General features: G+C 30.8%; 4 protein-coding genes across 6 annotated transcripts; all 4 read left to right on the forward strand.

Annotated features, from left to right (window-relative positions):
- Window positions 1–430: 430 nt before the first annotated feature.
- On the forward strand, window positions 431–946 carry LOC101258356 (pectinesterase inhibitor-like). Its single transcript, XM_004236497.3, has one exon. It carries the CDS (start codon window positions 431–433, stop codon window positions 944–946), a length of 516 nt encoding a protein of 171 aa, XP_004236545.1.
- A 5,305-nt stretch (window positions 947–6,251) lies between these two features.
- On the forward strand, window positions 6,252–6,770 carry LOC101258057 (pectinesterase inhibitor-like). Its single transcript, XM_004236496.4, has one exon. It carries the CDS (start codon window positions 6,252–6,254, stop codon window positions 6,768–6,770), a length of 519 nt encoding a protein of 172 aa, XP_004236544.1.
- A 2,843-nt stretch (window positions 6,771–9,613) lies between these two features.
- On the forward strand, window positions 9,614–21,698 carry LOC101244173 (pentatricopeptide repeat-containing protein). Of its 3 annotated transcripts, none has more exons than XM_010320716.4 (2): window positions 9,614–11,719; window positions 15,011–21,698. In XM_010320716.4, the coding sequence occupies exon 1, from the start codon at window positions 9,751–9,753 to the stop codon at window positions 11,677–11,679; it is 1,929 nt and encodes a 642-aa protein (XP_010319018.2). In that variant the 5' UTR covers window positions 9,614–9,750; the 3' UTR covers window positions 11,680–11,719; window positions 15,011–21,698. The 3 variants fall into 3 exon arrangements, with proteins under 3 accessions (XP_010319018.2, XP_004236267.2, XP_010319019.2); XM_004236219.5 differs by lacking the exon at window positions 15,011–21,698 and adding an exon at window positions 14,396–14,854; XM_010320717.4 differs by lacking the exon at window positions 15,011–21,698 and adding an exon at window positions 14,458–14,854.
- Window positions 15,625–21,698, forward strand: LOC101243878 (uncharacterized). The gene has a single exon (XM_069295552.1). It carries the CDS (start codon window positions 15,625–15,627, stop codon window positions 16,048–16,050), a length of 426 nt encoding a protein of 141 aa, XP_069151653.1. The 3' UTR covers window positions 16,051–21,698.
- Window positions 21,699–24,421: the final 2,723 nt, after the last annotated feature.

The raw sequence follows: 24,421 nt of genomic DNA on the forward strand, positions 1-24,421 counted from the left end.
AAATTCATCCGAACACAACTTATCAAATAAACCGTAAGATTCCAATTTTTTAAAAAATTTGTGGTTGATGATAATATTTATATATATTTTCACAATAAATTAATTGATGTTTGACTTTAGATTGGAAAATTAGTTAAATTATACCATCCTGAAAATTTCTTGCTAATGTTGTCTTTTTTCAGTCAAACGCAATCTTTTTTTAGCCAAAGTTTTGTAAAATTAAATGTAATAATATATTTTAGAATATACAATGATTTTTTCCCCTAAAAAGTCCTACTCACTTTAATTATTTACATTTTTTCCCTAAAAAGTCTTGTACACTTTAATTATTTACTCATCTCTAACATATTCATCAATTGAAACAAGGGCTATATAAAGTGCATAGTATCACAACATAAGTTATAAAAACAAAAACATCTTGCCATCCAAAATGGCACACTCATACAACTTCGCCATATTTATGATACTATCAATCTCCTTCACATTAACAAGTGTGAAAGGTGATTTGATAGATGAGATTTGCTCGAAAACAGATGTGAAGAAGGTATGTTATTATGCTTTAAGGGAGGATCCTCGATCCAAAGGTGCAAAACCTGAAGGTCTTATGGCAATCGTAATAGATTTATCACAAAAGAATGCAACATTTGCATGTAATCTCGTTAGCACATTGCTTAAAGGGACAACAGATCCAAAATTAAAATCGCGATATACTTTGTGTTTGGGGAATTATAATAAGGCAAGTGATATTGTTGCAAAAATGCCAGACTTATTGAAGTCTAAAGACTATTACGGTTTGAGTGCTAATGCTTCTGCTGCTATACGTGAACCTTCTACGTGTGATAACAACTTTATAGAACCACCAGTTGAAGTGCCAAAACTCAGAGAAGCTAGTGATAATCTTCGAGGACTTATCGATGTTATTTTGGTTCTTGTTGGATTTTTGTAAGGGTGATATATATACATGGAAATTTTATAAGTAAATGCTTCCCTTCTTGAATTTGGTTCAAGCGCTTAATTACATGGTTTTAATAACGATATATTAAATGTCTTCTGTATTTTTTTTATTTTTTTTTTGTCGAACAGTTTAAAATTATTTCTTACTTTTTGTCGTTTTCGTTTCCTGCTGTTTTTTATTTTTATTTTGAAAATTTTAAAAACTTTATGGATTCTAAATAGTGGAATAGTGACGTTAAGTGTGATATGTGATTGTATTCTGAATTAATTTTTTAAAAATTAATTTTAGCTAAATTTCTTAATAAAAAATAAAAAGGAAAGATCCTTTTGGTCAAATAATTTAGTCAAAATTTAATCAGAATAATAAAAATAAAATATTTCACTTTATGTTATTTTATCTTTTTGAATATTTTTTATTATTTTAATTTTAATACTTTTTAATTAAAAAAATTCAATTTATTTATAAAAAAATCATTATAGACTATTTAAGTTTGTGATCAAATTTTGATAGTTTTTTCTGATCATTTAGCGTTACCTTTTTATTTGGTCGAACCCTTCTAGCTCCCCTAGGTGGGTCATGGGAGACCGGTCGAGGTATGTATAAACAGTTGCACGCCTACACAAGTTAAATCATAACAAAACTATTCACAAAAATAAAAAATAAAAAATCATACAGGAGAAACCAAAATATCGAAGAATAAAACTATTTACAAAAATAAAAAAAATCAATAGATCATACGGGCATAAACTGTGACGAAGGAATAACCTATATCATTTTATAATAACATAAATTACAATAAATATAATTTAAAGTATGCATCATATTTGAAAAATTGTTTAGTCTTTTAAAAATTACATGCATGTCATATAATTGAGACAATATGCATTGAGCACGGGCTCTTAGTATCTAGTACACAATGAAATTACTTACATAATGAGAGGCTCAAAGAGTAATTTGGAAATCTGATTTTTAATGTGAGAATTTTGAATTCCTTGCCCATCTCCATGCTGATACATACAGTGTGCTGTTCTTCAAAAAGTTAACACAATTCTAATAAATTCTTCAGAAAATAGCACTTCTTTTCTAATTTGGTCTTTGTTCATTAGTTCCCACATCTCCTTTATCAATAAATTGATGTGTTCTCTTGCCTCTTCTTCGGAAACACTCTTTTCATTCATGTAACATTGTATTGACTTGGGAACATCACTCCTTTTTAATTCATCCTAAATAATAAAAACAAATTAAAAAAAAAACCGAAACAAATAGAATATTTAGATTTTTTTTTATCAAATTAAGTCATTATATAAAATAATTTATCAAAATAATATATTTTTTCAAAATTTTGCAAAATTAGTATAAACGTATTTCACAGTAACATTTTAGGGTATATTTCAATTTTTAAAAACTAACAGCATTAGATTGATATACGTTATTGTGAGTAACGTTTTACTCCTTAAACGTTTTTTTGAGTAACGTTTCACTCCTAAAACCTTACTGTGAGTAACGTTTTAAGAGTAAGACGTTACTGTGAGTAACGTTTTACTCCTAAAACGTTACTGTGAGTAACGTATATTACTCCTAAAACGTTACTGTGAGTAACGTATATCAATCTGACGCCGTCAGCTTTTAAAAAATAAAATATACCCTAAAACGTTACTGTGAAATACGTTTATACTAATTTTGTAAAATTTTAAAAAAATATATTATTTTGGTGAATTACTTTATATAATGGCTTAGTTTGGTCAATACTTCGAATATCTAAATTGAGTTTATTTTAAATCAATGATAATAACATTACCGCTGATGTCCCCAAATCATTGATTAAACGAATAACGGTTGCACATCGACGAATTATGTCTGGATATTTGTTTAAGTATTCCATTTAGATTGTAACGTCTGAACTAGAATTTTCTACTTCTGTGGACGTGTCACGTATCAAATCTCGTGAAATCATATATAGCAGTAGTATTTATTTTCATTTAATTTGCACACTATTTGCAGTTGCGTCTACTTGCGTCCTCATGACATATATAGAAGCATTTCTCATCCGTCAGCAACCAAAATACAATTTTTTTGGTCCTTCCACAGATATTTCTTGATTCTTTTTCAAAAAATTTCAATTGCGTGAATTTTATTTCATGATTTGACGGACTCAAAATAATATATAACATCAAAAAAGTTTATCATTTGCATTAATCATTAAAAAATATTTATAAAATTAGATTTTTCAAACGTCTGAATTGTTTATTAATATTAGATCACTGTACTTTTTCTGAAATAAATTTTGATTATGATTCTTTGAATGTTCAACTAGTTGGGAGGGTTTTATGTGTTTTTATCGAAGTAGAGATGAAAGTCATGTATTTAAATATACTGTCGTATAAATTATGCAAGTTTTTTTTTTTAAAAAAAAGTATATACTGCTACATTCAATGAGTGAAGGTATCATAGATTGAAAAATAGAATTATAAGTAAAATAATCCAACATATCGAGGAAATTAGTAAAAAAAATTATTAAGCAACCTAAGGTATTGAGAAGATTAATAAAGAAAAATTTCTTTGAATTTTCATGCTATTTGCATTAAGTTAGAATTGATCCCCGTGTAAACAATTGAGATTTCCACACAGCACACCATTCAACCTCTATGACGCGTGAGTGTCAATAATTAGTACTCCTTTGATACAGTTTTAGAGAAAAGAATCGAATATGTCCGTAAATTATTCGTAAAGGTTCAAATATATCCTGTTTAAAGTTTGGTTTCTCATGCTCTTGTTATTCAACTTTTCGTTTAGATATGTCCTAATATGTGTTAGTTGATATGCTGTATATATCCAACTCATTTTTAATTTCTTTAAATTCCACATGGAATTGTCATGTCATTTTGATATTACCACATGACATTTATATGAAAATAGATAGGGATTCGGACCCATAAACACCTAATCCGACCCATATATTAACTCCTTTTAAATAAACTATCCGACCCTATTTTAATAATTTTATTTACTTTTTATTTCTTTCTGTAAAATTTGAAAATGAGTAATTGATTAATAAAAAATGAGTATGATCATTCGAATTCTTCAAAGTGTTATGGTATTAATTTTAATGGTTTACGACCTTGAAAATAATACCATTAAAAAAATAACAGAGCCAAAAATATTGAAAGATTTTGGAGGAAATTAAACACCAGTTTGAGGTGAAAAAAAATAATATGCTTATAAAAATTGAATTGATCGATAATTGAACTAAATAAAATTGAATTTATCGATAATTGAACTGAAAAAATTTTATTTGGTCGACAGGTTTTTAATGGTTAAATAAAAAAAATTATCATATTATCGGTTTGATTTTGATTTTTTAATATCGAGTTATAGGGCAAATCAATAACCCATTAAAGACGGTACTAATTTACTACTTTGAGTTCACAACTTCACATTATACAAAACACCAATAATCCTATTCCTCTTAATTTTTCTTTGTATTGCATGTATAGTTCTTTTAGTTGTAGTTATTATTGTTCCTATTTTATGAGCGTTCTGTAAAGTTATATTATTGTCTTGTCATGTCAAAATATTGTAGAAGTTATATTTATTTATAAGCATCTTCTTATCAGTAAAATTGAAAATCAAACCGTTAAGAACAAAAATCAATTAACCCAAAATTGATAAAAGGTCGAAAACAAATAAACCAAATCAATAATATATAAAATCGAATTATACCGTATCCTAACTGTCTTTACATTTCTTATCAGTGATTATCAATTTTCCTTACTTTTGAATTATAATTAAGGTATTTTAGTCAATTTACTAAAATAAGGTTATCAATATTTTTAACCGAACATGCTTTCTTTTTCATCCTCTCCCTAGAAGCTTTCACCTCTTTTGCTTCCTTGGTGACTCGAACTCACAATCTTCGAATGAAAAATGAGGAATGCTTACCATTCAAGCTACACCAAATCGTCTTTTAACCAAACATGCTTATTATCTATTTTAGCGTAATTTGATGTTCCAATTTATTTGACTTTACAATTTTACTAGTCAAAGGATTTACTTCTTTTGCCATATTTTTTTTAATGCTTTTTAAATATTTTAAATTGTTAACTAGTAAATATGACTTGTAGTACATTTATATAATTTCTAAAAATATAAATTTTATTTCCCAAAACATTGAAAATATTGTGTTTGGAAATTATTACTGAACATGAATTTGTTTGACCATCAATTCATCACACTCATAATTAAAACATAGTATGACTGTTTCTTTATAGAACAATTTCAGCACTTAATTATGTTTATAAACTATTTACGACTCTTAACTCAAAAAGACTCATATGAGCTTTTCTTTCCTGATTCATTTAACTTGAAACGGATAAAATACATTAATTTTTTTGCAAGAAATATTGAGAACACTTATGACTGTTAAAATTTTTAAATTCTATTAAAACTCGTAATCAACATGTGCCAGCTCCGGCCCAGCTTATCAACCCAACTTTAAGATGACATGAGTTAATATATAGGTGGATCATTAATTCGTCCAAACTTAAAAGAATTACTTAATAATATTTTCATATGCAAATTTTGTTACACTAGGTCGTAGGTGCATCAATCCTCCAATATCTACACTGATGTGAATTATATAATCACACTCTTTCTGTTTCAATATATGCGAAGACGTTTGATTGGATATAAAGTTTAAAATGACGTTTAGATTTTTAAAATTTGTGTTTTATAGTCTAAAATAAATCATGTATATGTATGGAAGACTATAAATCATTTCATTAAAACAGTAATTTAAAATTAAATTAATACTAAAATATTTTTTTATTTGAAGGGAATCACTCAAATTAGGAGAGACATAATATATGTTTAATTCTCTTTTGATTTGTATCTTATAATCCGCCAAACTATCCATGTTAAGTTAATTAAATATATTTTTTATTCTATAAATTCTAATTCCACATATACTAATAAAAGAGGAAAATACATTTGAAGAAGGAAACATATTATAATACTGTAATTTTATAAGTGAAGACTGATACTAAAAAGTAAAAATATAGAACGTAATCACCTACATTAAGGAAAATATTAAAATAAGGTTCTAATTATTTTTACCCTACCAAAAATACACTCACATTAACCGTAAATAAAAATTGTCCAATATGGTATATTCTTAATTTTCTTTCCTTAAAATCCTACACGTTTTAATTCCATGCCTTTTTTATTAGGAATACAACTAACTATATAAAGTGCATAACACAACACAATTTATGAGATAAAATTCACTCATTATACAAAAATGGCACTCTCATACAAGTTTTTGCTAGTTTCTCTGTTATCAATCTCCTTCACTTTAACAAATGTGAGAGCAGATTTAATAAGCGATGTTTGCTCAAAAGCACTAAAACCAGCAATATGTTTATCGGCTTTACGAGGGGATTCTCGATCCAAAGGTGCAAATCTTCAAGGGCTTGCAACGATTTCAATAGACTTATCATTAAAAAACATGCAATCTGCACACGATCTTGTTAATACATTGCTTAAACAGGCTACAGATCCAAAATTAAAGACACGATATAGTTCGTGTTTGGAGAATTATAATGACGGTATTGATGAACTTAGAGGATTGCCTGCACTCTTAAAGTCTGGAGATTATTCTGGTTTGAATATTCATGCATCTGCTGCTTTGGATGATCCTTCTACGTGTGATGACAATTTTTCAGGTCCACCCGCTGAAGCACCCCAATTGAAAGCTGCTAGTGACAAGGTTCAAGGACTTATTGGTATAATTTTGGTTATTAGCAATCTATTGAAATGATAATGATATAGAAATTGTTGTTTTACTTTTTAAGTTATGAAATAAATGTTTTTTCTTTTCAAATTTAATTCAAATCTTAGTTACCTCTGTTTTATTTTTAACAAAATACACTTAATGAAAATATAATAAGAATGTTCAAAAGATTGACATAACAATTGTAAGAATCAATTATACTAATCTATTTTTGTATGGATGGGTTAAGCGTTTTTCCTAGAGCTAAATTAACACTAATTTTTTTTATCTAAATTACGTTATTCTAACAAGAAAAAAATAATACACACGAACATTGAGTTGAAAATAACTAAATTGCTTTTATCGAACATCTTAAAGAATACTATTAAATTGGGGGAGATCTACTTTCAATTTCTGACTTATTTTTAAGTCATTCTTTACTTTGTCAAACGCTTCATAACTTATTTTAGGTAATTTTTTTTACTTATTTTAAATTATTCTTTATATTTACCAAATACTTTCAGAAGTAAAAAGACGACTTAAAGACTTTTAAACCAATTTAAATGAATTTTTTAAGACATTGGAAACATAATTTTAATATGCGACAATTTAATTTTCACTTTTGTTTAAGCCTCCAAAATTTTGAGGCATCAGATAAGTTTACTAATGATTTTTATGATTTTATTTTCACATAATTTACTATTAAAGATTAAAAAAAATTAATATTAAAAAGGAGAGGAAGAAAAGCTATTGTTTTTAAAATCATAAAATGTTTAAGAATTTTGAATTAAATAACTTAAATTTTTATATTAATAAACATAATTTTTACATCAATATTCTAGGTAATGTATTACAAACAAATATTTAAATCTTCTTACCTAAAGCCAAAAACTTTATGTTTATTAAGAACACTATACTACAACTTGTTGAATTAATTTATTTTAAGTTTTTTTAAATCAAAATAATTCTTAAATTCTTTTGTAATGTTCGAATAAAAAATAAAAATACTGTCAAGTACTTGATTTTAAAGCCAAATAATCAAAACTATGAAGAAGATAACAATCAAAAGTTGAAATTTCTAACTTAATAACTTGTACTTAGATGCCATTAGAATTCATCTAAACATGCTTGAAAAACAAGCATTATATGCAACACTCAATTATAATTGTTGTTATAATATATATGTATATATATTTAAGGCCTCTTATTCGTATTGAAGTTTAAGCCACTAATTTTATTGAGATGACTAATATATAAATTCTATTACAATCATATAAGATGTCAATACTTCACCAGCAACTTCAATAATAACCAAAAGTCCACAATCATATCATACTCAAATTATGTGAAAATTCTACAAGTTGATCAATAAAAATATACATTTACTCTAATATTATATGAATCATTCGAATATGACATATTTCTAAATAGAATGTATTTTAGATTTGTAGAGAATTATTTTCTACTATTATCTTTTTAATTATTCTCAAATCTTGTAGAAAATATAAAGTGTATAAACTATAAAATGAAAAAGAAATATTGGAAGAAAGAAAAAAAATCAATAATTCAATTATTTAAATATGAAAAAAATACAAAGCTAAGGCATAAATTATTACTTTTTTTGATACACTTTATCAAATATATTAATAATATAAATATTATCAATACATTATATTCAATATTATTGTTATGCAATTTTATCAAACTATTCTTGGATAATTTAGCCATCACCAATGCAACTCAAAAAATTATCATTAAATTATCAAATATTAATACAACTACTACTACTAATAATAATATAATAAAATAATAATAATAAAATAAAATAATAAAAATAAAAATAAAAATAAAAGAATTAAGGGTAAAAAAGTAATATACATGACAACATAAAATGACTATTAAGTTGGAAAAAAAAACACCCCTCATCTAGTTTTTAGCTTTTGGCTTAAAAAAGTCGTTTTTGACTTTTGATAATTGTCAAACACTCCAACAAGTCAAAAACTAATTTTTAAGTCAGTTTGACCAGCTTTGAAACTCATCCAAACCTCTTAATAGTCCATTTTAAATAGAGAAACGACTTTTAAGTATTAAGTTAAAGATAAGAAATTACTGAGAAAATATATAAGTACTTCCTTGACTATGATTAAAATATTAGAGATACATCTTATTCTATTATTTTTCTAAATTTATTTTTATGTAATTTTATACATTTTTTGCCTTACATGATACATTTTGTGACTTCACGCAATTGATGCACATAAAAAATATTTGGATGCCACGTAAGCAAAAAAAATGCACAAAATTACAAGAAAAAGTTTAGGGGTAATAGGAAGGATCCTAATAGGACCTTAATTTAATTAATGTATATTTATAAAATTTCGATTACAGTCTAAAATGATATTTATGCATTTTCTAGCCTAAAACATGAAGAATTCGTTTGACCATGAGAATCTTTTGTTAATTTATTTCCATTTAAACATTAATTTGATCACAATAATATTTAAATATAAGAATTTGAAAAACACTCTAATCTTATATTTATTCTTAAATTTCTTATAAATATTTTTTAAAAATTACACTAAAATCTTTTTTTTTATATATAACCTTAGATTAAATTTTATGTTTAAATCACATTTCATGTGTTTTATTTCAAGGACATTCAAACCATAAAATATTATTTATAAAATTATGATTACATACAATTTTAATTTTAAAATTTTTAAATAAAGTGAAAAAGATAATTGGAGTAGTGATAGTAACTTGTATATGAAATCAAATCTAGAACATTAGGTGAATACTTATTTTAAAATATTCTTTTAAAACAGAATTTGATGGTACAATTAAAATAAATTAGTTAAATTATATGATTTACTACTTTTTAGAATAGAAATGATATTAGAAAAAATACATGCATATAAAAAAGCATCACTAAACAAAACTCCATCTCCTTTTGGTAAGAATTTGAATTAAAATAAGAAATATTTGATTTTCTTTCAAGGGTTTCTCAAGGGTTTTGCATCCGGCAGCCATGAATCACGGCAAGAGAATACTGAGTTCGCTTCGATTGAGGAATTCTCTTTTTTTCACTCAGCTTTCACGAGCCACTTCTTCCAATCATCAGGTGACTCAACACTTATATCTTTCTCCTTCACTTCTCACGCAAATTTACACTTCTACTAGTATTCTCGGTTCAAGTCAAAATGTCTTCTTTTCATCAAAAACTGAATCTTTTGTTGACATTATACTATCCAACGACTGGTCGAAACAATTAGAAAAGGATTTAGGAAAAAATGACTTTCCTGTGACCCATGAAGCTGTTATGTATTTGTTGAAGAAACTTGATAAAGAACCGCGAAAGGCAGGGGATTTCTTGAAATGGGTTGTTAAGCAAAAGGGGTTTAAACCTAGTTCTTCTATGTACAGTCTGATGCTTAGAATTTATGCTAACAGGGATTCAATGAAGGACTTTTGGACTACTATTAAGGAAATGAAAGAGAACGGGTTTTATATTGATGAGGAAACGTATAAATCAATTTATTCTATTTTTCGGAATTTGAAAATGGAAACTGATGCCACTGCTTTGAAGCATTTTTATGGGAGGATGATTAAAGATAATGCTATGGGTGATGTGGCGAAAGATGTGTCTGAATTGATTACAAAACAAGAATGGGGAGTTGAGGTGGAGAGACAATTAGGGGAGATGAAACTCTCGGTGTCGGATAATTTTGTGCTTAGGGTGTTGAAGGAACTTAGAGAAGTAGGAAATCCACTGAAAGCTTTCAGCTTTTTCAAATGGGTTGCGAGGAATTTAGATTTTCAGCACAGCACTGTTACTTATAATGGGATTCTTAGGGTTCTTTGCCGAGAAGAGTCGATTGAGGAGTTCTGGGATGTAGTAAAAGAGATGATGAGCCTTGGGTTTGAAATAGATCTTGATACATATATAAAGATCTCGAGGCATTTTCAGAAGATTAAGATGTTGAAAGATGCAGTAGAACTATATGAACTGATGATGGATGGTCAGTTTAAACCATCACTTGGTGAGTGCAATATTCTTTTAAGATCCATTGCACAGTCATATTCCTCAGATCTTGATTTGCTATTTAGAGTTGTGGAAAAATTTGAGGCCGCAGGGCATTCACGCTCAAAGATTATTTATGATGTCATTCATAGGTGTTTGACTAACTTGGGGCGATTTGAGGAAGCAGAGAAGATAACAGAAGCTATGAGAGATGCAGGATTTGAACCTGACAATATTACCTATAGCCAATTAATATATGGACTTTGCAAAGTGAGGAGGCTGGAGGAGGCATCAAAGGTGATAGATGTGATGGAAGAATGTGGATGCATTCCGGATATCAAGACTTGGACTGTTCTAATACAAGGGCATTGTTTTGCTGGTGAAGTTGATAAGGCGCTGTTTTGTTTTGCTAAGATGATGGAGAAAAATGTTGATACAGATGCTGATCTGTTGGATGTACTACTTAATGGTTTTTTGAGTCAAAGAAGAGTTTTTGGTGCATATCAGTTATTGACCGAGTTGGTGAATAAGTTTCAAATGCGCCCATGGCAAGCAACATACAAACTTGTCATCCAAAAGCTCTTGGGGGAAAGGAAATTCGAAGAAGCGCTTGATCTACTCCGTCGGATGAAGAAACACAATTATCCACCTTTTCCAGAACCCTTTCTTCAATATATTTCAAAGTCAGGAACAGTGGAAGATGCAGTGGAGTTTTTAAAGGCGTTGAGCGTCAAGGACTATCCATCTGTTTCAGCCTATCAACATGTTTTCCAGTCCTTCTTTGCAGAAGGTAGACATTCTGAGGCAAAAGATCTGCTCTACAAGTGCCCATATCATATTCGGCAACACCCAGCAATTTGTGGCCTCTTTGGTTCGTCAAATTCTAACAGTGGAAAAGCGAAAAGGTTCTCCCGGCAGAGCTCGACTTCTGTGTAGGCACAAGGTGCAATTAGTGAAATCTGGGAGGAGGATTAAGGTTAGTGTCTGATACGAACTCCCGATGCTAACCTCGCCAGGATCTTTAACTTTAAAGGACAAATACACAAGTTAATTAGATAGGTCCAGATAACACTCTATTAGCTGGTTCAGTCAATGCATGCAAAAATCTTGCCAGGTTCATGTCTTTAAGATCTTTCACTTAGAACCTGAATAAGGGTGATTTCCTTGTATTCATTGTGTTGATTTCACAATTATATGTTCTTATATTACTTGAAAAAAGTGGCAAGATGATAACTCACATGCTTCTGCTGCTTCACACATATTTTTACCGAGATGCAATGAGCCGTGAGACTCGTGATTTAGTGCTATTCTGTCTCAAACTTGTGAAACCTGAGAGAAGTGGGTGACTCTACATATATTCCACATATATAGATATTTAACTGCATAATATTCCTAGAGATTAGCTAATTCAATAATAGCCTGTACCCCTGGAATTTTGAGTTTATAATTATCACTCATCTAGACTTATACCAGATTGTTTTCTTCCTCTACCGTTTCTTGAATTCTCAAGAATTGCTTCGCAACCGACGATGTGAATAGCTGAAACCATGATGAACCGTCATCCAGAGAAAACTGTTGAACAAAAGACTCAAAAGTCATCAAATTGGCTCAATATGTGCTGGTTGGGGAGGTAATAGGTATCACGTGGAATTAGTTGAGGTGCGCTGAAGCTACGTTAGACACCATAGTTACTTTTTTAAATAAAAAAGAAGAAAGATTCTAATTCATCAAAAGGCAAATTAGAGTAACCAAAGTATCTGATAGAATGTAAGACATGATATCGTAGGCTGTTGCACAAATTGCTTGATAGCAACAAGATTTGGTGCCTAAGCAAGGTAATTTAATGTGGTTACTGTTCGACAGGTTTTTGTTCCCTTTGCTGTAGCTTTGACGAAATTGTAGATTCTATCTGAGCACCTCTGCTGATATTAATTGGTTAATCAGACTAAAAGTCAGTTTCTCGGTCATCTAATTGAAGAAAATATTCAATGACATTGTGAAACTCTAAAAGCTTTTCACTAGTTCACGTTTAGTATTTGTAGATAAAAAGAGTTTGTCTAAACAAGATACTTATTCTATACAAATAAAAGGGATCTTGTTTAGACAAACTTTCTCCAGAAAATGATACCTTTTCCTTACTGGGGTAGTATTTCTACAGAGTATCAATCATCTATTCCTCAATCCTCTTGCAAAAGAAGAACTATAAGTGAAGCTGATAAATTTACAGCTAAGCTTCGTGCAAAATACACCCTAATTCTACTGCAAGTTAGCTAGAACAGTAGAAATATGATGGAAACTGATAAGTTTTCAGCTAAGCTTCGTGCAAAATCTTTTACACACTAATTCTACTGCAAAATTGCTCTTGTTTGTGTTGGTTAAATATCAAAGATCTTGCCAAGAATTCATCCTGTTACCACTAGTAAAGCTTGTTTTGATCCATGGAGATATGTTTTGTTTAACTGCCTCTTCTAGGTGATTTTGCTGATGCTCTATCTCCTTTCTCCTCTTCATCCTGCACTGTGAATGTACACCTAGGTTTAGGTTTGAACTTTTTCAGTCTTGATCTTTTTCATCTATAGTCAATTAGCCATTGAAGAGATATAAAGTATTTTGTTTTCTAGGTAATTTCTTATAACGGAAAAAAAGAGATGCAATGGCATCATAATATTTTTGTTGGCTCCTTCTGTAATTAGAAGTGGCATAATTCACATATATTGGGAAAACCCTCGAACACACAATCTCTTCTCTTTTGTTACTATAAAGAGGACTTGTAGGCTTTGTACCTATGTCAAAAAAAAAAAAGATGACTAGTAGGTTATCTTGTGGAACATATATTAGAATGCTATATGAAAGTTCCACTGGTAGGAGCACATAAACTATAGAAGTATATTGACAAGTTAAAAGATCCAAATACTGCAATTAAGAATTACGAAGCGCTATTGGAGTCGTCTTATGCCCATTGTTTGGATTCTATGATATTCTTGGAGGTTTATATGCTCGGATAGTCCAATTTAGTAGTCTGCTTGATAATGTAGGAGAATTCCCCAAGTCTTTGCCCAGCTCTTCTTCCAGGGATACAGTCTTTAAAGGTCGAAGCTTGATTCCGGCATTGTGATTCTTTCTAATGAGTAGCATGTCCATAAATGAGCATTGCTTATTGTTTCTCAATAGCAGTGATTGTACATATTGTGAAACGAAGTCACAATTAATGACTGAGAAAAAGATGTGAAATCCATTGTTTCTTCCTTGATGTTTGATTTTTTCACCTCTTTGATCTATTTAACCTTTATATCTGACTTTCCAGCAAGGGGGCCCCAGACTGGGATGGGGCGGGGGCGGGGGCGGGTTCCTTGCAGTCTGCTTGGAACAATAAGAGTGAGCACAATAATGATAAGTCACTTGTTGAATCATCAAATATTCCTTTTACCATTATTCCAGTCAAATTTTGTTAGAGGGTTGTTTGATTAAATTCTGCAACTATTGTCTGTCATGAACTTGGGATTTGACTATCTCTAATGTTGTCAATATAGTAGATGCACTTTATTTTTAAAGCTTTGCCATGGTAGTGTTTGATTTAAGTGTTGTAAGATTACTCAAATGTTGAACTCATAAAAATCAACAAATTCTTTCTGCTTCTGCTGCCGCCTGCCAGCCTGATAATTGAACTGATGGTATTTGTGAGACTAGCTGTAATTAACATTCTGTTGGTTCAAGGGAAATTACAAACCGCCTGGCTACAAATAGTTGTTTTCTGCATTCACTCTGAACTGTCGAATATGGAGAGTAAGCTAAGAAGCTACTTCAGTTTGAGAGGTCAACACCACCGTGCAGCTGAGAAATGCAGTCTTTGGCCATCATGTCATTTTCATTTGTGTTATATACACTCAAATGTGCAATATTTATGTTATCAGGTTGAAAATTTTGTTGTCATTACTTTTCACTTTGTTTACCATTTGTCACTGGACAATTTTAAATTTTACACAGAGAAAAGTCCATTTATTGTATTGGATTTTTCGGAGTTTCTTGTTACTGATTTGTAGGTTTGAAGTTCATATGATACGGTATCACTTGACTGGTATAAACTGCAATTTTAGCTGTCTTCGTTTTTTGACTCATTTGTTGGCTGCTAAATTTTGTTTACAACTAGGAGAAGTCTAATTTTGGTTTCTTCGAGCTCTTGATCAAACTCTAGCTCCATCATAACAACTTGGGGTTGCAACATTCAACTATATAATAAGTTTTCACGATGTTCATGGGCCTCTTGCAGTGATGAATAAAGAGTCAAGACTCCCTTGTATATTGTGCTTGAGGATGCTCTATGCTTCTAGTCTCAACCTTCAACATAGAAATGACAGTTCAGTGCACTAAAGCTCTAGCTGTGCGTGAGGTTCAAGGAAGACCTGAACCACAAAAATCTTCCACAAATTCACTCCAAAAACCACCTTTCAAGTGTGAGAATTGCCTTTTCAAATGCTCTTTTATTGAAGATCTAAAGTCATTATAATGCAGTTTAAAATTGTAATCTATTGATCACAATATATATCATTATGTTAGATAAAAACATATGTCACTAGCAATAAAGGGTTCTATCAAACTCATCCTTTGAATATGTGATGAAAGTAGGTGCCAAAAAATAAGTATGTTCTAGAAAAAAATAAAATATAATAACGTTGATTTTATTTTTTTTTGTGTGCCAAACTTTATTATCTCCTACCTCCCTTATTGAAGAGTACATCTTCCTAATCTAAGGCCACTAATAGAGTTACGATTACAAGTTTCCATCTCCTAAAGTCACCCAACATGAGGTTCTTCTTGTCTCAAGATAACGTGGCCCCCCATACAATATCTCTCACTTAAGACAAAAGTTACTCTAAACACACTATGAAGAAAAAGCAGGAGCCTCATCAAGATGAAGAACATGATGTTGAAATCCTCAAGGCTGTGGCACAAGCCTGGCATGGACACTCGAGCAGCCGTGGAACTACTGCTGAATTCGACGCCCACCGCCACAATTTCAAGAATAAGCCATCAAGATTCAAGCTTGAAGCTATGAACAAGGCAACCTCCAGAGAATATGATGGAACAATTAGTAGATGGGATTTCAGCCAGTCTCTTTGGGATTCTTATGAGATACTCAATGTGTCCAAAAAGTTAGAAACTGGGCTAATGCTGGACCATCCATTGGATGGGTCTATCCGAATTGGACAGAAGAGGAAAGAGAGTAAGAATAGCTTAAGAAATTTGCTCAATAGGGTGTCTTCAAGAAGATATAATGATGCTGATTCAACACTAGACAAGGATGGTTAATATCAAGTAGTAATATGTAAAATTTGGGTTCATTTTTTCTGAAAGAAGCCGTGAGAGCTCTGTTTCTTGATTTTTTTCCTTATCACATATGCTGATTCTTCTTTATCTTTTACGCGATTTTTCATATAATTATCATCACTTAGCTGAGAGGAAGCACAAGATGCATTGTACTGAAGCCTACAGCTTCATCCATCCACCTGTTGAGTGAATAAATGAAAAAAAAAAAAAAAGGAGTGGCTAACGTATAGCCACTGGGTGGGGATGTGTTGGTGTTTTTGTTCCCGTCCCACGAGTCGAAGTCCCCACACTTCCCACATCAGCTAAAAGATTGATTGAGCTGCACTATATAAAAAAAGAATCATATGCCTTAAAGATAGGAGATTTAGGAAATATTTTCTTCTTTCCTCAACTGAATTATTGTGCCTTGCTTTTGAAGATTCTTTCATGATTGGAACTTGAAGGGACCGTTGTGAACAGGGAGCAGTAATTTGTGAGTGTGTTGTGCAAGAGCTGACATTACAGTAATGAATAAACAGGCAATTTCTTCCTATAAAGGAATCTATTTACGAACTATTAGTGAAGTTACAGTACATAGTTTTCTTATGATTTACAATAACAAGTAACTGTGTATGTCAAGTTTAATTTGATAACCTCAAAAATACAGTATATTACGAGCTATTACTGGTAAAACTACAGTAATAGTGTAAAAATGCTTTAATTGTTAGTGTATATAACAGAAATCCTTAGTAAAACAGTTGGTTCTACGTCTTTAATTGCTTTATTGCATTTTCTACTTTCAACTTGAGGATTATGCTTTCTCCCTTTTCTGCTAACTGTTGCTAGCGATAACAGAATAGAAGTAGAAGATTTGTTTTAGTAAGATGGACAGCCTGTTGAGTTTTGGATATTGTTGAAAAGTGAGGCTTGGTTCTTCTATGTTTTAGATGAACTAGGAGAAGCCGGTGCAAACTAGATGAGGGAAAAGCTTTGGATGATGCCAAAGCCTGTCCTATTTGATTAACTATATGCAAAAGATGAGCAAATAGGTAGTAACTTCAAGTTTCATTACATATCAAGTACTTGCATACAGATTTATAGTCAATAGAACTGTAAAGACAGCCTATGATCAAGTGTGATACAACAGACATCTTATTATACTAGTGATTCAGTATGACCTAGTGATCATTCATAACTGTGTATCTGCTAAGCATTAGTTGTATGCTCAATAGACCTTAAAAGTATCCATCTTTGCAAGCTCAAAGTTCTTGTGTTTCCTCTTGATGAAGTTATCAGCTTCATTATCAACCTTTTCCTCACTGACTTTATGTTTCTCCTTCCTACCAACTTCAGTGGTTTTGTCAGGCTCCACAAAGTGGGCTTTCTTTTGAGCTTCAGTGGGAGGGGACCTATGGTGATATGCACTAGGAAAGTTGTATTTAGACGGATTGCCATACATATTGCTCTTGTTATTCCTTTGAATGAAGCTATCATCTTCATTATCAAACTTTTTCTCCGTGGCTTCAGTTGTTCTGTCACGTTCCACAAAGTGGGCTTTCTTTTGAGCTTCAGGGGGAGGAGACCTATAGTGATATCCACTAGGAAAGTTGTATTTAGATGGACTGCCATACATATTGCTCTTGTTATTCCTTTGGATGAAGCTATCATCTTCATTATGAAACTTTTTCTCCGTGGTTTCAGTTGTTTTGTCACGTTCCACAAAGTGGACTTTCTTTTGAGCTTCAGGAGCACGATACCCTTGGTGAATTCCCCTAGGGAAGCTGTAGTTATACCGATTTCCATGCATATTGTGCTGTTCTTCCCAAATGACTCTCTCCTCTTTGATCATGGTGTGGCCATTTCGGTACCCGTGCACAGAAGATTCAACTACTGGCATTCTTGTTGCGCGAGCAATAAAATCCTCAACAGCTCTGTCAGAATAGGGCTGCTCAAAGGAAGGGCAATGTGGTCTCCAAAACATTTTTCTTATTTTTGTTTGATGTTATGCTAAAGCCTAAATAAGTATAGCATTTTATAGTCAAAATACTTGTGCTGAGTATTCTTATTGGATGATGTCTAAGAGCACCAAAATAGCCCTTGAATCAGATGCCTTGCCCTTTAGTCTGTGTCAAACAGTGGATATTCCAGTTAGTAGGAAAGACCAATAAGCGTACTGAAGAGCTTAAAAGACATTTTATTCTTCTGTTATCTTTGAAGAATAACGTATTGTAATTTGTACGCTTCCAAGTTTGAAACTTCTGACCATATCTGTAGGGCTAGATTCTATTCAGCTTCATGATGAAACTAGATAAAAAAGTAGTTTTACCAGATAAGATTCAACAACATGAAACTATGTTCTTCTCCTCTTCCCATTCCTAATCACAGAGAACCTCCTCACTTTTTAACTATGTTGATCGGAGTCACACCCATGTCAGATCCTCAAAATATACACTATTTTTGGAGGATTTGACACTCACTTGGTAACATTTTAGAAGAGTTCTAGTAATATAGCTTCGATGTTTAAAACATAACACTGGCGACATGGTCTCACTGATGATTCTATCTTGGTTGCAAGTATTCGAGTTACACCTTTCAACGTTTGTGGTGACAATACCGGTGTCCTTAGAAATCCTCTTTAATAGAAGGAAATCATCTCATAATATATTCTGTTAATTTCCTTTGTGAAAAATTTTAGCTGCTAAGACCCTATCATATCTATGTGGAAAAGATAAAGGTTGTGTAAATAATGTTTACAGATCTCTCAAACTTTATAGTTTCACTAGCTAAGCCTACTTTGTCTGACAAAGTGGACTATAAATCATTTTTTAAGACATTGCATTTCTGCTATCTTCTGAGGTTTAGTTCCTTTTTTATCTGAACTTGTCATATCCATACATCAAGCTCACAGTTCTGCCCCATCATTAACGCGTTTCTTGTTCCAATACAAGCATGATGTTGGCTGATATTACATGTAAATCCATTGAAATCTTTCATCGCAGTCTTTTTTGTACTCAAACCAGCAATTTTGCTAGTCTGTATCTGTTCTAGTACTGTCATCTTTCTATATCTTTGGTCACTTTTCACAAATAGATTCGTATTCTTGCTCTTGCTCGTCTTTTGACATGACTAGAGAGACTCGTACACTCATCTACTTGATTAAAAATGTCAACGCCCTATTGCTACAACCATATGTTGAAATAAAATTACACCTAATTTATGCTTAGCTTTATTCTGATATATGATGTAAATGAATAAAAAAGCTTAGAACAGCATAGGCCAATGGAAACTAGATGAGTTTAGACATAATACTATAGTTTCTATTAGATATTAGACCAAACCAAAAGTAAAAATCTACTTATTAACTCTATGGATACTACAACAAGATAAACATAAAATGTTTTCTTCTCTTCTTCTTTTGGGAAGCAAACTGATTGTAAAACAGACATCTATACATAATATAGCAAACTATTTAGATTATTGAAGAAGAGTAGGTGCTAATAAGATGGAAACACTTTAGTATTACACTTTGAAAGTCCTCCATTTGTGAAGCTGAAAATTCTTGGGCTTCTCTTTGTCATTCTTGTTTAATTCCGCGAACTGGACCTTCTTCTGGGACTCGGTGTTTTTACAATTCATGTTAGACTGTTGTCCTTCATAACTTAATTTGTTTTTGAAAACACAGTAAGCATTGGGGTAGAGAGGGATATCAGGGTGCATAGTTGGGGCTTTCTCCATTTTCTTAAGATGATCAAGGTAATCATCATTGGACGTTGATTCCCAATATCGCATGGAGCTCATCTTTTCTTGATTTTTTTCAAAGTAAATTAGCCTTATTCTTACTGCTGAGTAATTGTAGTTTGAGCAACAGAATTTAAAGGACCAAACACAATGCCTAAAACATTCCACAAGGACAGATAGATGCTGGGATTTGCGATTGAATCTGATTCCTTCTCATCAGTACTCATTATCCAACTCTTGATATTTTCATCAGAGAATCAAAGGACTTTAACTTTTTTAAGGAACACATGTTGTTAGATAGTTGGAGGTATTGTTGCAACTTGTAAGTATTTAGGAACCAATGTTACTTTGCTAGTGATTTCCCACTAAAAATGAGAATCAGTATCATTGTAATCTAGGTATGGACAAGGTATAAACAAAAAAAAAATTATTAAATGAAAATTCTGTCCTATGTTTCTCATATATGCAGAATTAGTTTCTTTTTATTTCTAGCGAGTGTTTCATAATTGTAACGCGAATTTTACTTATATATTTTAAGATGTAGAATCTTTCTTCTGTTAATTAGAAAAATATTTACATGTTGATATGATTTCCCTGATGATTCTATCTTTGCTTGCAAATATTTGAATTACATTCCCCTTCCAATGTTCCTGCTGCACTACTAGACCCCCCTGCGAATCAATGAAAAATTTGTGTTACAAAATATGATTTTTCCATCCATTTTCCACCGAACCATCTCAGTGGGAAAACGCGTGTTTATAAACAGATTCTCAAAAACATTACTATTTACTATTTTTTCTTTTCTAACTGATTCATTCAAAATATGTGTAGGAATAGACACGGAACATTTTTCAGTGGGAATTTCAACGGAAAAAATAGTGGTTTTTAGTTGTGGTGGTGTGCTAAGAATTCAGGTTTTGGACCCCTTTGATTGAAGGAAAGCATCTAATTAATTTTTTCTGTTAATATTACTTTTGTGAGATAGTTTATCTGCTAAGGAACTATTATATCTCTGTGAAAACACAAAAGGTTGGGTAATAAACTAAGAATGCTTATAATAAATTCTATTTACTAACAGTCTGCTTTGTTCGACAAAACCAGCTAAAATAATCTTCTAATTTCTCTTTGATCTGAATTTTTCAAACATACATCAGCTTAGCTTGCTGTAGTTAATAGTTAGACTATGGCAATTAATTAAGGATCAATACTAAGAAGAGATGCCGAAAAAAGGCTTCAATGTAATCTGGTGCAAAGTCAGTAGACCTGGTGAAAGCAATCAAGCCGAAATAATATATATTTTATTTCTGATTATTATATATGAAGGCAAAAGATACAAAGCCTTTAGATCAGAAAAGATAAGTTTAGACACAATACTATATTTTCTATGAGATTAGACCAAATCAAACGTACAAATGTACTGATCAACACTATGGATACAACAAACATGAAATTCTTCATTTGGAAAGCAAGATTATTGATGAAAAGTGGGTGCTAATAAGATTGAAACCCTTCAAGCTGAAACTTTGTAAGTCCTCCATTTGTGAAGCATAAAACCTGTGGGCTTCTCCTTACCATTCTTGTTTGAGTCCGCAAACTGAACCTTCTTCTGTGACTCCGCGGCTTGGTTCTTCTGACGATTCACTAGTCCTTTGTTATTCAATTTGTTTTTGAAAAGAGAGGAGACATTGGGGTAGAGAGGGATATCAGGGTGCATTGTTGGAGATTTCTCCATTCTTTTAATATGATCCAGGTATTCGTCATCCGAATTACTAATTGATTGCCAGTACTGGTTGGAACTCATCTTTTCTTGATTTACTCAACTAACTAGCCCTTAGCTTGTTTGTGCAGAGTATTTTGCTGCTTGATCAACAGATTGATTTACTCAAAGTAACTAACTCTTTGCTTGTTTGTGCAGATAATTTTGCTGCTTGATCAACAGATTTAAAGGCACAAACACACTGCTTAAAATATTCCAAAAAGTGAGAAATGCTGAGAGTTGCAATTGAATCTGATTCGTTCTCACCAGTACTATGTATCCAATCCAACCATTGATATTTACGCAAAGAATCAAAAGGTTTACTTTTTTTGGGAATAGATTTCAGTAGACACTTTTGAGGCATTGTTGCAAGCATTTACCAAAACACAAGCAAATCGTGGTTCATATTTTTCCACTTTGGCCATTTGAAAGAGGAGAATTATCCATTCAGCAACCTGGAAGCTTCTGAAAAACACGTCCGATGGTGCAGACGAAACAACTTGTGTTCAGATACTTAGTTGTAGCCGGAAGTAAAGTAATCAAAAAAAACACTATGAATTACATGGCAAGTTAAGAACTCATAAATTTTAAATTCTCGCTTCACCCCATATTAAAGTTAGAATTAATGTCAATTAACAATAGAATGACATGCTTGAGGACTAATTGGCTGGGTTAAAACCATGTAAGGAGAAGTATTTCACTCCGCAAACTCTGCCGGTTAAGGAGATTGATCACATAAAATTAGACGTTCAACTATAAGTTTTTTATTTACAAAGTCATTCAAACTTTTATCTTTATTTTAAAAATCACTTAACTATAAATGTTTTTAATTATAAGCCACTAAATCTATTTAATTTATTTTGTTGCTGATAAGTTTTTTATTTAAAATCAAATTCTAAATAATAAAGCAATATCCATTCAAAGTCATTTGATTGATTTTAATATGTACGGGATGAAAAACACTACTAAATACTGTATTTGATTAGGTAATTTTATCTAAATTAGAGGTCATATTTTCTAATAATCATTTTTTTTAAAGGAGAAGAACTGAAAATGTATTGTAAAAAAATTAGTAGAGGTTTATATGGATTATTTTCAAAGAATTGAAAAACATATTGTAAGCATTTTAAAATAGGTTCGATATTTTCTCTGTTTTTCAGAATTTGATTTTAAAGAAAATTAAATAAATAGAGTGATTTTTTGTGAGTAAAATATCATACAAATATTGGATAAATTACCTATATACACATTTTTATTTTTCATAATTTCTATTATTCCCTATCATTTAAAAATATTTCTAAAATTCCTTTTTTTCCTTTCAAACCTATTGTTCCAGATACCTAAAGTTATACACTTTTTTCTTTTTATTTTTACTCCTTATTTCACTCCGTCAACCTCTTTCTATTTTTACTCACTCTATATCTTCCTATTTTCACTCCCTCAATCTTTACTCACAATTTTTTCCAAAGAACTATCAGATTCTCCTCCATTTTCACCTTCACAATATGCATAAGGAAAAGGTAAAAGATATGACGTATTCATATTGTTTTTTTGCAAAAAAAAATAGTTTTAGGAGATCCTCTTTTACTGGTGAAACTACATTATAAAATGAAAAGAAGTAGTCTCTACCAAATGTATCAGTTTATCATGTATCAAGTGTTGCTATGTATCTTCTACGGTTATTCAAATTTAGAAGAATATGTTTCCGTACACAATATCAAATTATATTCGTGATACATTTGTGAGCAAAGAAATCGAGAAAGGACACATGCTCGAGCTTTAAATCTATTGTTTTACAAATTTTCAAAATCCCTCATTTTTCGCATTAATTTAATGTATCAACGCATCAGATTAATGTATCTCACGCATCAGATTAATGTATCATGTATAAAATGTAATGTATCTTACTTAACGATTAATGTATCAACGCGTATTTTAGTTATGATACGTAAGTTCAAATTTATACTAAATGTATCTGATACATAACAATTACCAAACAACAATGTATCGATCTCAAACAATTACTATAATGTATTTTTTAGAAAATGTTAAGTGTTGTATTTCTCAAATAAAATAATAGACATAAATAATAATGTATCAAACACTATCTTTTTAGTTATGATACGTAAATTCAAATCTATACTAGATGTATCTTATACATAACAGTTACCAAACAATAATCTATCGATCTCAAACTTAAATCTTATGGGCAACACTTACTTATTTAATATATCTAGTAAAAATATAATATTTATCAATTCAATCGAAAGAATCTTCATGATCTCAAACAAAAGAACATACATAAATAATAATATATCATGCACTAATTTTTTAGTTATGATACGTAAATTTGGATTTATACTAAATGTATCTGTAACATAACAATTGTCAAATAATAATGTATTGATCTCAAACCTAAAATTTTATGGGCAACACTTTCTTATTTAGTGTATTTAGTAGAAATACAACAATTATCAATTGAAATTGAAAGGATCTTCATGATGTATTTTCTCGAAAATTTTGATAATTTTTAATCAAAATTGAAAAAATCTTCAATGAACTAGGAGAATAATTTTGAAATTTAAAATTTTCGTCAATTTTGAATCAAATTGGAAATTACTGAAGAAAAATTTAGAATCTCCAAATTTTCGATAACCTTGAATCAAAGAAAAATTATTCGATGAACTTGAAGATTTACAAAAGAAATCATTTGTCCAACAACAATTCCATACAATCCTTCATAACTCATCCCGCTTTGTAAATTTCGACAATTTTTTTTATGAAACAGAGAGAACGATAAACAAGAAGAAGAAATTTAATTTTTTAATTTTTTGGATTGTTACACTATATGATTTTGAATTCTTGATAATAATTTTGAAT

The sequence above is a fragment of the Solanum lycopersicum genome, chromosome 3, assembly GCF_036512215.1.
Source record: "Solanum lycopersicum chromosome 3, SLM_r2.1".
In the NCBI taxonomy this organism is placed as follows: domain Eukaryota; kingdom Viridiplantae; phylum Streptophyta; class Magnoliopsida; order Solanales; family Solanaceae; genus Solanum; species Solanum lycopersicum.

Bases quoted from the DNA above. Each gene is read 5' to 3' on its own strand.
- LOC101258356 (XM_004236497.3), top strand. From the start codon at position 431: ATGGCACACTCATACAACTTCGCCATATTTATGATACTATCAATCTCC.
- LOC101258057 (XM_004236496.4), top strand. From the start codon at position 6,252: ATGGCACTCTCATACAAGTTTTTGCTAGTTTCTCTGTTATCAATCTCC.
- LOC101244173 (XM_010320716.4), top strand. From the start codon at position 9,751: ATGAATCACGGCAAGAGAATACTGAGTTCGCTTCGATTGAGGAATTCT.
- LOC101243878 (XM_069295552.1), top strand. From the start codon at position 15,625: ATGAAGAAAAAGCAGGAGCCTCATCAAGATGAAGAACATGATGTTGAA.